Here is a 14,915-nt window from a genome sequence, read left to right as displayed (position 1 = left end):
TTACAAGTGCAGCTTCATAGTATATAGAGAGTACAGTACAGTGTGTGAAGGCAGTGCTGACTGCTTCAGTGAAGAGGCCTTTGGTGATTATATTGGTCTATAAGAGTGCCCCCACCCCCTCCTTGAAGTAGCCCATTATCTCTGATTTGAAGTGTGCACAGAGCAACAGACCAGGCAATGTAACCCCTTCTCTCACACATACAGTACATTCTACAGAGAGAGAGAGAGAGGGAGAGAGAGAGGGAGAGAGAGAGTGTGGTGATGATGATGATGGGGCAAGGGGGCCAGATGGAGAGAGTATAGTGAGAGAAACAGAGTGACTATCAATTGATTAGTGCAGGGGTCTTTAACAAGGGGTCTGAGACCCCTAGGGGGTCCTCAGAGTTACTACATCAACCACATGAAAATGTATTCATGGATTAATGTCACTAAAATGAATCCAACGTATAGATAGAAAGGAAAATCTGTACACAAATGAACAAAGTAACAAAACATTAATTTACACAACACTGATGATAGTGGTGTCAAACAAGTCTATGGAGCTATCTATGAAATCTAGGTAGTGGCCCGGGGGTCATTGCTTCATCTCACTCTCAATTAAGGGGCAGATTAAACGATGCAGTCTACCATTCATTGTCAATGACGCTGCAATGATGCATCCATTCCAAATCAACTCACAACGCGTCTTTGCATCGTTTCTTCTGCCCGTGTGAACGTACCAAGACAAACCTGCTTTTTTCACATCTGACTTTTATAGCGCCACCAAGAGGCCGACTTTTGTAAAACATCTTTTTGTATATTACTCCTCCAGATTCTGTCCAAAAATCCTGCAAATCGTTACACAGTATCTCTATAGTCATGTGCTCAAGACGGATCTGTCCGATATTTCATATTCCATCCTAATTGACAGATACACATCTCACAGCACTTACAGAACACCATGCACAGGGATGTGCCTGTTGGTTCATCTCACAGCCCTTACAGAACACCATGCACAGGGATGTGCCTGTTGGTTCATCTCACAGCACTTACAGAACACCATGCACAGGGATGTGCCTGTTGGTTCATCTCACAGTACTTACAGAACACCATGCACAGGGATGTGCCTGTTGGTTCATCTCACAGCACTTACAGAACACCATGCACAGGGATGTGCCTGTTGGTTCATCTCACAGCCCTTACAGAACACCATGCACAGGGATGTGCCTGTTGGTTCATCTCACAGCCCTTCCAGAACACCATGCACAGGGATGTGGCTGTTGGTTCATCTCACAGCCCTTACAGAACACCATGCACAGGGATGTGCCTGTTGGTTCATCTCACAGCCCTTACAGAACACCATGCACAGGGATGTGCCTGTTGGTTCATCTCACAGCCCTTACAGAACACCATGCACAGGGATGTGCCTGTTGGTTCATCTCACAGTACTTACAGAACACCATGCACAGGGATGTGCCTGTTGGTTCATCTCACAGCCCTTACAGAACACCATGCACAGGGATGTGCCTGTTGGTTCATCTCACAGTACTTACAGAACACCATGCACAGGGATGTGCCTGTTGGTTCATCTCACAGCCCTTACAGAACACCATGCACAGGGATGTGCCTGTTGGTTCATCTCACAGCCCTTACAGAACACCATGCACAGGGATGTGCCTGTTGGTTCATCTCACAGCCCTTACAGAACACCATGCACAGGGATGTGCCTGTTGGTTCATCTCACAGCCCTTACAGAACACCATGCACAGGGATGTGCCTGTTGGTTCATCTCACAGCCCTTACAGAACACCATGCACAGGGATGTGCCTGTTGGTTCATCTCACAGCACTTACAGAACACCATGCACAGGGATGTGCCTGTTGGTTCATCTCACAGCACTCACAGAACACCATGCACAGGGATGTGCCTGTTGGTTCATCTCACAGCCCTTACAGAACACCATGCACACACAGGGATGTGCCTGTTGGTTCATCTCACAGCACTTACAGAACACCATGCACAGGGATGTGCCTGTTGGTTCATCTCACAGCACTTACACAGAACACCATGCACAGGGATGTGCCTGTTGGTTCATCTCACTTACAGAACACCATGCACAGGGATGTGCCTGTTGGTTCATCTCACAGCCCTTACAGAGCACCATGCACAGGGATGTGCCTGTTGGTTCATCTCACAGCCCTTACAGAGCACCATGCACAGAGATGTGCCTGTTGGTTCATGCCTTGCACACAGGCATCGACGCTGTGCTTGAATACACCGATCCACTATCCACAAGGGCCCTGTTATGGCACAATGTTAATGCTCCACGTCATTGTGCTTCCATTAAGTGACTTTAGTAAAATAATTAATCAAAATAAACATACAAGGCTCGACAATAAGGCTTTCATATTCAACACTAATCAGACAACTCATTAGGCAGTAATGAGCCAACTCTCTGCCTGCTCTTGTCGTGTTCGGGGGGAAGTTAGGGAGCATGGGGAGACGTGTGTGTGCACACAGGAGTGTACAGATATGCCCCCCCCCCCCCCCACACACACACACACACACACACACACACACACACACACACACACACACACACACACACACACACACACACACACTCATATACACACACACACACACACACACCAGCCGGCTCTCCTGTAGTCCCACTCCAATTATGGCAGCATCTCGCCCGGGAAGAAGCCCACTTACAGTACCCCAGCATTCACTTTATGAATAATTGATTGTTTGTGCCAGTGTTATGTTTGTAAATACACGTTTGCTCTTTGATTAATTGTTTTCTAAACACAATCATTTGTTCAATTTGATTACACTCTTAAGTGTATTATTTATTAGGTGGAAACATTCTCTGCTTACGAATAACCGTCACAATGGCAACCAGGGAGTTTGGCATCTGACACATCTGCATGCACAAACTTGTGCACATCCTGATCCATTGTGCAACGTTATATCATTTTATGATGGCTAAGATTTACTGTACGCTGACGCCATTTCATTATACTCAGTTCATGGTCATTCACAGTGGAGCTCCATTAAGTAATTCTAAGAGGATGTTCTGAACTAGGGGTGCAACAGTTAATCAAACTAATTGATTTAATCAATTATAAAAAATAAACAAACAATAGTTGTTAATTTAATAAATGATCTATTAATAAGTTAGGCTATCCCTATTTTGCGCGTTTTTCCACTCACTTTGAGTGGCACCGAACGTGGAAGCCACGGGTGTCTTTCTGATTAATGCATTTCTGATAGAAATACAGTGTGATAAATGTCTTTCTGCTGGCAGAACTACAATCTGATTAACGCATTTCTGATAGACATACATTGTGAAATGTAATTCTGACAGAATTACTACAGTATTTCTGAACCCTAACACTAACCTCACAGACTGTCACGGTCTGTGAGGTTAGTGCTTTTGCATATAACAACCCGGGCTACCATTTGGAATAATACGGTATACAAACATCGGCAACTATATCGGCTATTGGCTAGATTGTTTTTTTTCAGTATCAGCCAAGAATTTCCACATCGGTGCACCCCTAATATATATATATATATATATATATATATATATATAGTACACACACACACACACACACACACAAAGTGGTTCAGGTTGTAGGCTGTGTTTCACCAACACAAGAGTGACAATCTAACGGCTGATGCAATTTAACATTATATGAAGCTGCATACAGTATTGTAGGCGTTTGTGATGACGGAAATGAGTAAATGTGACCTTTTCCTCAGGGTGGTAATGAGTGGGAGCATGCATCATCTCTTCCCGTGACGGATTCTTTTCACAGCAGTAATTCTGTGCTTCACAGAGAACCTCTATAAATGTGTAAAATCAATTTGCCAGGATAGTATTAAAAAGCCAGAATGTACTAAAATGTTGAATTCAGTTAGCCATCCTTTCATTTTGCCAGGCCACCGCCATTTGATCTACTCAATGTTGAATACTTATTTATTTTTGTTAACATTAAATGGAAGCATCAGCAATAGGGTCAGTTCATAATGTTTTTCTAGATATTGCGTCATGCAGCCAAATCCCAAATGTATCCATGTCGTTGTGTTGAAAGAAAAGTAGAATTCTAGGTGATTACTATGGGATTTAGTTTGAGTACCATTTGAGTGGTGGTTCATTATCCATTTGTAACTCTGAGAGCAGCAGTGTACTGTAACAGACAGCAGAGTATGTGATGAAATAGTTTACACCATGTATTATGACTTGGCATGTCTGGAGGAATTTCAAGTGTCTCTTGTCTTGTCGCTACTATGAAAACGGCTTATGTTTCTGTCTAAAGGATGCTCGTTTAACCAGCAGGGCGCAGCAGGGAATCGAACCCCATCCCAGTAAACCAGGAGCTCCATGCCTGTGCCAAAGTGCTTAGTTTGCGACGCAACGCAAGAACCTACACTAGTAGGAGCCCTACCCTACCAGCCCTACCCTACCAGCAGCAAAGAATACAAAAACAGATCCTTACCGTGAACCATCACGTTCTTCTGCAAATAACAGGCGGTGTCCACAAGTTAGGGGAAATGGTGAAATGGTGAAATGACGGAACCGGACGAAATTGTGGCAGTCGACGCAAAAGACGCAACGCAAACGAGCGCAACAGCAAGCAGCTCGACGTGACGCAACCGCAGGAAGCCGGAACGCAAACGAGAGAAACACCATCAGTACCCTGCAGAACCACGCAAAGGACAATAAACAAGATTTGTACTCACTGCACAGCAAGCAGCTCTTCCCAGCAGCAGCTATAGCGTACAGTTCCTACCTCAATGTCTTGTGCAGGGGGGCATCGAACTGGGAAACTTTACATGGGCTCCAGCCTCCAGGGTAGGGGTCCTCGGAAGGCTAAATTGGTGGGGCTGCGGGGCCCACGCAGATGGCTCGTCTCAGGGCCCAGGGCTTGGTGCTGCCTACACCACTGGTCTCGTGACTCTGAAGAGAAAAGAAGTGTCATTAGTGTTATGTAGGCCTACATCACATTAGAAACACATGTGGCTGTATAGCCTTGTCAGCCCCCACAACCCACATTTTACAACTCAACATCCCTCCCCCAAGGTTACACTTTAATATACATTTTCCCCCAACTTTTGAAATATGTTTTTCCTTTAGCTTTTAATTAACTTTAAGCCCAACAATGTATTGTGAGTTTGTGACAATACCAATTTTACCCTGACAGGTCTGTAACTCTGACTGTAACATGTTTAACCAAATGAACCCTTACAGCTCTGAGAGTGTACAAATGGAACCAAATGGACCCAAATGGACCCTGTCCATTTGTACACACACAAATATTAATTATTAAACCAAAAGGTCAAACATAATTCATAAATCAAATACTTTCAATATAAACAAACAGTTAACCAGTTGATCCAAGTTAAGACACCAAGCCTATATAACTCACCGAAGCGTATCAAGGATTGTCACAGTGAACAGGAACCTGCCGCTACTGCCATGCCAAACATTTCGGCCATCTTGCATGAGGTGGGGGTGGGAGTGAGGAGTGTAGGAACTGATGTCACCTTTATACTGCCTTGATTGACAGTTGACATGGGTTGCCATTTGCAAGGGTTCCCATGTCAACTGTCAATCAAGGCAGTATAAAGGTGACATCAGTTCCTACACTCCTCACTCACAGAAAGGCATGGTGCATCATTGCTGGCTATAGTGTGACACTGGTCCAACCGCTCATTAGTCCAACCCCAAGGGCCCAAACCATAACCACACGTGGACGGCGGACGCCACAGGGTGAGTCTTAACTGCCCGCGTCGTAGTCGGACTAACAGGATGTCGGACTAATGCGCATGCAGTCCCCCATCGCTGCTTGTATGCACTATGCAGTATGTGCGCATAGTTATGTGTGTGTTTGTGCGTGCGTGAGTGCGTGCGTGCGTAAGTCCGTGCCTGCACGTGTGTTTGTGTGGAGTCCAGCATGCTTTGCTGTGCTCTCAGGGACTGCCAGCAGGCCAACTGAGCGGAGATGGAAACAGAGCGCTGCACTATACCATATGCCAAATATGAGCCTGCCTGCCAATTTGCGTGGGGATACCAGCAAGTGCTAGGAAGGCTGAATCCTTGACAGAGGGACATGAATAATTGAACACGCATGGAGTGGAGTTCTGTATGGTTGAAGGAGATGGAAGGGGGGGGGGGGGGTTCATATACATGGAGCGGAGGACCTCAGACTTCTACTTGTCTACAAGCAAAGCTCTCATTTAGATGTTGATGTGACAGCCTTTTGCCCGCTATTTGTAAACAAGTCAAAAAGTTGCAGAAATATCTGATAAACTTGAGTTTGGATTTAAATCAAGACATGACTCACTGACATTTATGCATTTTGATTATATCAACCACAGCCTAAATAAATAAATAAATGTGTAGACTTGAAGGAATTTATTAAAAAGTGTTACTTGAGTGTAGATATGCAATTTTTACTTCTAAAGCATCTAGAGCTTTGAGTGAAAGAACTGAATAAACTTAAAAATCTAGATTGCCATTATTACAAGGAAGGAGATAATATTAAGAATTATTTGAGTAAATCTGGTTTCATGACAATATAATATAACAAATATTTCTCTAAAACTAGGCATACAGTATATAATTGTAGTGAAATTAATCAGAGCTAGGTACATTTTGCAGCCATAGCAGTAACGGTGTCACAATGAGGCCATTTGTAGAGTTAAATTAAGACTAAGATTAAGATTTCACTGTGTACATTTATTCAAGCAGGAAGATATTGGATGTTGTTTACATTTAAGGAAGCATGGCAACAGCTACAGTATACAAATGTAAGTGTTAGGATCTGTCCCTCCACAGACCATGTCAGCCCTGGCCACTCCCATTTTTCCCTTCCACTCACTCAGTCCCTGCACTCACCTGTCTCCAACTCCCTCGTCAGCCCACCTGTGAACACACTGTTGTCAGTTCATAGTTTGATGTTGTCGATGTCCCCTGTGTGTTCCTGGTTCCGTGTGCTCCTCTGAGGTTTGAGTTTTGGACTTTGTATTTTGCGCTTTACATTAATGTGTGTAAAGTTATTTTTCAGTTTTGGCATTTTCTGCCCTTTGGACATTTTTGGGTTTTCCTGAGCTTGAAGCTAGTCTTTGTTGTCAGCTGCCTCATTGCTTTAATAAATACCTTTTTGAACATTCTGTCGTGACTCTGCATTTTGGGTTCAGTCATCCTGATATCACAACAGTAAGAACATTACAGCAAGAAGACAAGAACATGCTTGATCATACACAATATAGACAGGGGTGCAAATAACTGGTGGTCAAAATAAATGTTGTGCGGCAAATCACCGTTTGGGTTGTAACCAAGCTGCCATGACAGTTGTTGAATGTGAAAGTTGTTATGATGCAGCTGCCATTCAGAGCTCTAGTCTAAAGCAAGTAAACAAGAGCACGCCCATTTCTTTTTAGCCAAAGTTCATATTTTTACGTTCTGAAAACCATGCATCTGTGACTTAAACAATGGACCTGTGCAAGACCACTGTGGTTCCTCATCCTCATCTAAAAGAGCAACTTATCCTGGCTCATGGTGTTTGTTTATATTCAGCCCACACACCTGTCACTCTTACTGTTAGGATAGAAAGTATGCTTTCCTGATTGAACAGCAATCTGGGCGTCAACTTGGTAAGAAAGGGGGGGGGGGGGGGGGGGGTCATGGTCGTTTATGTCAAAGTTCCAGGCTTTCTGGGGAGCCTGCTATGAAAATGAAGGCAATGAATGCAAGAGACAAGTGGGGAGATTGTGTCTCATCAGATCTCACTGTGCAATTTGTTAGAGGACATTAGAGGGTCAGGGGAACAGGAGGTGGGAGCGTATCCACAGTTGGCTCTTCTCCTTTCTATCACCCAGCTGTGACACTGCCACTTCAGTGAATGTGGTGTGGCACACTATGCATCATCATGCACGATGTTGAATGTGCCTATATGCAATTTGCTGCAATTTACGGATGCTTCGCTGAGTGTCCTCAAGAGCAATCTACTGTAGGCATCACAACAGTCTTTTGAAGTCCATGATGAATCCCATTGCTTGTGGCAATGACTACAACTATAACAAGGACACCTAATTCCATTCTATTTCACTTGTGCTACTTGGATAATAGACAAAGAAAAATACATTGATCCATGGAGAAGTATAGCAATCATTCTCTCCAGTATCTTTAACAGTCTCTCTGTGTGTCTCTTTCCCCTTGACAAAATAAGGACTCATTTACCTTGTTTTGAAAATGCGTCTGTTCTGTTTCCTGATTGTATTGTAGTGAATTCTGTTTTTGCAATGCCATTGTATTGTTTTGTCTAATAATTCTGTTCTGTTTCCTTTGTTCCCTTTGCCTTCCTCTCCCTTGCCCCCTCTTCCTTCCCCTCTCTCTCCCTCTCTCTCTCTCTCTCTCTCTCTCTCTCTCTCTCTCTCTCTCATATCTATCTCTTTGACAGATACCACCCTGTCCAGCGAACGTGGTAAGTACTGCATGCAGCTGACTGTTTTGACCATGTTTGAGCTGACAATGGCTGAGCTGTTTCTGCAGACACAGAAGGAGCCTTTCACAGACGTTCCCCTTGATTTAGGCTTTTATTACGCTTTTGTCATGCACCGGAAATAGCAGATCTACAAGCTCATAGAGCCTGTCGATCTGCTATTTTTGGCACGCGGCAACATCACGCAAGGGAGTATACAGTTTGTATTATTCTGTGCAGGGGAATTGGGGAAGGGGAGACATGGAAACTCAAACATAATTTGCATCAGTAGGAAGCTGTTTTCCCTCTTCCGTCACTTTGCATGCCATGGCAAATGTCAAAAGGAGGGGAAGACATCAAGCGCGAGAGCAATTATCAAAGTAGCATTCACGCACCCATGTGGCCAATCTGAATTTGAATTTGGCATATTTTCCCCGCACGCCTTTCACCTCAGCCTGCTTTGTCAATTTACCCCCTCTTGATTCCAATAGTCTCCAGCAAGGAGTATCTCTTTCCACTGTCTCTCCTTACAGTTTCAGTTGCACACACCCCCATGTGGTCTAAATCGTAAGCAGATGAATTTCAGCTGCTGTGGAGAAGCTCTCTTTTCATTTAATTAGGAATTGGACGCACCTCTAGTCTACACTACTGGTACTGCCTTCCTCTGTACTCCTCCTTTTAAAGGAGTACAGGAAAACATGCCTACAGTATGTGTGTATGTGCACATGGCATGCATGCATGTCATTTTTTAGTGTGTGTGTGTGTGATCTGCCTAGACATGCAGTCCACCTGCAGAACCTGTTTGGCAGGCCATGGTGAGCACCTGTGTCTACCACATATCAGCTGATATTGTCAGTGGTAGTATGCAACGGCTGGCACATTCACTCATCATCAGAGGTTAGACTTGGCACTGGAGCCATAAGTAGCTCAAGGAACATGCTCTCTAGTGCTGTGAATGGCAGCCACTTAGGTGTTGAAATGCTGTGTGATGGGCTCACATGAGAGTTCTTGTGGTTCTTCTCAGACACTTTCTATTCCTTTTGTGTCTGCCTGGTAAACCTCCATTCTGCAGCTGGAGGAGATTCCACCACACAAAATAAACCAACATAATAAATCTTTCATTGGCAAGCTTGCAGTTGCATCTCTTTTGATCCGACTCAGGTTGAACAGATTGAGACCTCTGAATAACAAGTCACAATGCATGCAAATGTTGTATTCATTCAGAAGAGGTTCATTCTCAGTTTCTCATCCTCTCATTCTTTCTAAACCAGCCTTTTTTTCTCACATGAACATGGTTTTCTCTGCTTTGCTGTTGAATGCCCATATAACGTGAATGATATTCCAAGGTAATGGAGAGGAAAAACAGACGGGTAATGAATAGATTGAAAGAGAGCTAAAGTTGGCACAGTCAGAGTGAGGTCTCTGCGCCCTTGGCTCTTTGTGCAGAGCTTCATGCAGGTTGTCCAACTTATCGCCTTCAAGCATACCATCAGATCTGCACCTGTGTTAACTTCAGACATGCCATAATACAGTAGTATATAGAACTACTGGAAATGTGGCGCTGACCGGTTCAATGGTTAGAAATACAGACACACGGGCAGTCCCTCTTCTAGACGCGTATGGCTCCGCCCTTACAAGCCATGCCGTAAAAATAGCAAAAATTTTACTATGCGTTTTTTTTTTTTAAACAGCCCATATTTGTCCTCTTTCTTGTATTTCCCTCTGGCTTTAGCGAGCCCTTCTCAGTGATGGTGTCCATTGGTGGTGTCTAGTTAGGCCTCCTCGATGTGAAGTGTCTCTCTTCCATGCTTAATTGGCTGTACCTGAGGCGGGAGGGCGAGGTGTAATTGCGATAAGAGAAAATGCTGCGGCTGGCTGGTTTTAGTACCCTTATCTGTAATCTGTGGATTGATTATGGTTTTTCTGCCAGCCGAGCAAATTGTTCCGCCCCATCAGGTGGACTGGATACCACCTTAACTCTGTCTCGACCAAACCAGAGTGCAAATTGGCAAATCCACATACAGTAAAACGTGCCATGCATGTACCACTATTATAACACTGTTTTGCCTGCAGGCCATTCCTTTTTCCCCTATTTTCCCCCTTGTTGGCCACAGGCTGTGCTACATGTGCTCACAAGACATTACATTGTTCAAGTAACTGGGACTATATTAAATAGTCTTAAATAAAAAATCTGGAATTTAAGGTCTTAATTTGTCTTAAATTTGACCAAATCTGACCATAGGTAGCCTATTCAATTTGAAGATATTGTTTATAAGGCTCATCTGAAAATGAAAGCCATAAACATCTGTGTGTATTAATTTGTTTTGTTTATATTATTACATGACAATGAGAGACTGCATAATATAAGTTTTGTCTAGAGGATGCAGCGAGCAGCAGTGGGAAGAGAGATGGGCATTTGTTTGTTGTTCTTGTCAGTAGGCTACTGTGGTGATATGGGTGGACGAGGAAACAAATCGAGCGCTCCCGCCTCCCTTTTTCCTGCCCATGCCTGTAGCGCGCACACAGTAAAGAAACATGGTGGTGTTGATAGTAGTTATTTAAAAGTTTTAGATGAAGACAATTTGCTTGCATCGCGATGCAGCCGTGCATGATTCTGCATTGATGTGGTGACGTGACATAACCGATGCGTTTGTTGTTGATTTTCCTCTGAATGCAATGGTGCAACAGTCTGTAATGGTGCGTTAGCTTCATGCTAATGCAGTCTCTTTTCTGCCTCTGACTGGGAGGCGACTGGAAGAGTGAGTGGCTGTCTGGCTGAGAGTCATAAAGTCATTATGTCATAAAACGCCGGGCAGTTTTCAATGCGGGGAGAGTATCTTCATCTGTGATTTACATTGTGCATCTCCGATTCTGAGTAATGGTGACAGGCTACAGTGGTCTGCTGGCCCACCCACTAACATGTCAGCATGCCCCATTAGCCAATTTCAATATAGGAAAACATTGTTGCGACATTCAATTTTGTCTTTAATTACATTAGTTGAGGTCTTAAAGTCTTACATTTTTCATTCAAAATGGTGCAAGATACAGTAATCGAGATAACAATTGTAAACAACAATAACATGTAATGTTATATCAGCATAATTGTACCCCTGTATTAGCATCCTTTTATTTAGATAACATAATTATATACTAACATAATAATATATACTGAATATAATGATACATTTTCTAACCCGGTTTCCTGCGCAAGTGCTGATATTTTTACTGTTGAGCCTGCCTGCCTGCCTGCTTGTTATGGCTGATACATTTAATGTTGACCATCTGGGTCAAAAATGTTTTGTCAAATGCTGTATGTCTAAGTGAGACATGACCTTGACACAATCTAATGTCTCAATAGAAGAGCAGGGAGACCAAATACCAAAGATGGTTAAAGTGCTGCTTTAAGTTTAAATACTACTAGAACTCAATCGGCCGTACTGTGCCGTACTGTGCTGTACTTTACCATACTGTACTGTAATGTACTCTGCCATATTGTACCGTAACATACGGTACAATACTGTACCATACTGTATTGTACTGCACTGTACCGTACTTTACTATACGGTTCCATACTGTACTGTACTGTACTGTACTGTACCGTGCTGTACTATACTGTACTATACTGTACTGTATACCATACTGTGCTGTATTGTAGTACTGCACGTGACGGCACGCCAAAGCAATATTTGTACAGTAAGTATGGCAGTTGCAGGGATGCAATGTTATGTAGTGCATTAGAATTCCTGTGGCTTGCAGATTTTTGTCCTGCATGGAGTGGTGTGGTAGGAGAAGCCAAACAGATAAACAGCTATGTGCTTGTGTACCCCCTTTTCCATTTGGTAGAAGGATGAACAGCCATGTGCTTGTGTACCCCCTTTTCCATTTGGGTAGAAGGATGAACAGCCATGTGCTTGTGTACCCCCTTTTCCATTTGGGTAGAAGGATGAACAGCCATGTGCTTGTGTACCCCCTTTCCATTAGGGTAGAAGGATGAACAGCCATGTGCTTGTGTACCCCCTTTTCCATTAGGGTAGAAGGATGAACAGCCATGTGCTTGTGTACCCCCTTTCCATTAGGGTAGAAGGATGAACAGCCATGTGCTTGTGTACCCCCTTTCCATTAGGGTAGAAGGATGAACAGCCATGTGCTTGTGTACCCCCTTTCCATTAGGGTAGAAGGATGAACAGCCATGTGCTTGTGTACCCCCTTTCCATTAGGGTAGAAGGATAATCTATCTCTCTTGTGTACCCCCTTTTCCATTAGGGTAGAAGGATAATCTATCTCTCTTGTGTACCCCCTTTCCATTAGGGTAGAAGGATGAACAGCCATGTGCTTGTGTACCCCCTTTTCAATAGGGTAGAAGGATAAACTATCTCTCTTGTGTACCCCCTTTCCATTAGGGTAGAAGGATAAACAGCCATGTGCTTGTGTACCCCCTTTTCATTAGGGTAGAAGGATAATCTATCTCTCTTGTGTACCCGCTTTCCATTAGGGTAGAAGGATGAACAGCCATGTGCTTGTGTACCCCCTTTCCATTAGGGTAGAAGGATAATCTATCTCTCTTGTGTACCCCCTTTTCCATTAGGGTAGAAGGATAATCTATCTCTCTTGTGTACCCCCTTTCCATTAGGGTAGAAGGATGAACAGCCATGTGCTTGTGTACCCCCTTTCCATTAGGGTAGAAGGATGAACAGCCATGTGCTTGTGTACCCCCTTTCCATTAGGGTAGAAGGATAATCTATCTCTCTTGTGTACCCCCTTTCCATTAGGGTAGAAGGATGAACAGCCATGTGCTTGTGTACCCCCTTTCCATTAGGGTAGAAGGATAATCTATCTCTCTTGTGTATCCCCTTTCCATTAGGGTAGAAGGATGAACAGCCATGTGCTTGTGTACCCCCTTTCCATTAGGGTAGAAGGATAATCTATCTCTCTTGTGTACCCCCTTTCCATTAGGGTAGAAGGATGAACAGCCATGTGCTTGTGTACCCCCTTTCCATTAGGGTAGAAGGATAATCTATCTCTCTTGTGTACCCCCTTTCCATTAGGGTAGAAGGATGAACAGCTATGTGCTTGTGTACCCCCTTTCCATTAGGGTAGAAGGATGAACAGCCATGTGCTTGTGTACCCCCTTTCCATTAGGGTAGAAGGATGAACAGCCATGTGCTTGTGTACCCCCTTTCCATTAGGGTAGAAGGATGAACAGCCATGTGCTTGTGTACCCCCTTTCCATTAGGGTAGAAGGATGAACAGCCATGTGCTTGTGTACCCCCTTTCCATTAGGGTAGAAGGATAAACAGCCATGTGCTTGTGTACCCCCTTTCCATTAGGGTAGAAGGATGAACAGCCATGTGCTTGTGTACCCCCTTTCCATTAGGGTAGAAGGATGAACAGCCATGTGCTTGTGTACCCCCTCTCCATTAGGGTAGAAGGATGAACAGCCATGTGCTTGTGTACCCCCTTTCCATTAGGGTAGAAGGATGAACAGCCATGTGCTTGTGTACCCCCTTTCCATTAGGGTAGAAGGATAAACAGCCGTGTGCTTGTGTACCCCCTTTCCATTAGGGTAGAAGGATAATCTATCTCTACACATAAAAAGTCCCTTACACACATACTGTATACTAACCCCCTCGTCTGTGCAGTCTATTGTGTTTAATGTCCCTGAGAAAGACACTTAACTGCAAACTGCTCCCTGTGCTGCTCGCTGGATTAATAGTGCCCACTGCTCCTAATAGATCAGATGGTTTAGATGTAGGCCTATTAGGTTGAATCGTCAGCTGTTGGGTTAGGTTAGGTTAAGGAACTGCAATGTGGACATTGTGCCTTTGTGTATGTTTGTTTAATTGTATGTATAGTGAGTGTATAAGGGTTTACATGACTTAATACGAGTATTATTCTCTCTCTCTGTGTGTGTGTGTGTGTGTGTGTGTGTGTGTGTGTGTGTGTGTGTGTGTGTGTGTGTGTGTGTGTGTGTGTGTGTGTGTGTGTGTGTGTGTGTGTGTGTGTGTGTGTGTGTGTGTGTGCGTGCGTGCGTGCGTGCGTGCGTGCGTGTCTCTTTTTCTCACTCTGGTTTTGAGTAGCTGTTTGGGCTGAAAGAGCAACTAATGGGCTGCGAAATGTCTCCAAAGCTACTGCAACAACAGCAGCTAATGTCTCAAAGCCCTTCTGAAGCAACACACGCGCCGAAGAACACTGACAGTGCCAATAGATAGGATGGGGCGGTGGGGCGAGGCAAATTCAGGGTTCATATAAGGGAAGTTGACAAAGGCGGGTGAAATATGGCAGATTTGTTTGTTTAAGCCAGAAAATGTAATACAGGTATACTGTATCTGCAAGAGCCATGCTTCCATGCTGATGAGCAGGCCTTGGGCGTGTTCAACTGTTATGTTTCATGTATATATCATGAGCTCTTTGTAATAGTGCTCAACAGAGCCAGTGTCT

At 44.0% G+C, this 14,915-nt stretch overlaps 1 protein-coding gene across 1 annotated transcript in view; it reads left to right on the top strand.

Annotated features, from left to right (window-relative positions):
* The window catches only part of cdh4 (cadherin 4, type 1, R-cadherin (retinal)), a 235,804-nt gene that overhangs the window by 80,263 nt on the left and 140,626 nt on the right, over window positions 1-14,915 (top strand). The window contains exon 3 of the mRNA XM_080788722.1: window positions 8,457-8,480. Coding sequence (XP_080644848.1) covers window positions 8,457-8,480 — 24 coding nt within the window. The remainder of the gene's footprint in view (window positions 1-8,456; window positions 8,481-14,915) is intronic.

The sequence above is a fragment of the Protomyctophum bolini genome (assembly GCF_963924005.1).
Source record: "Protomyctophum bolini genome assembly, chromosome: 2".
Lineage (NCBI taxonomy): Eukaryota > Metazoa > Chordata > Actinopteri > Myctophiformes > Myctophidae > Protomyctophum > Protomyctophum bolini.
This window is presented reverse-complemented; position numbering and strand designations above follow the sequence as displayed.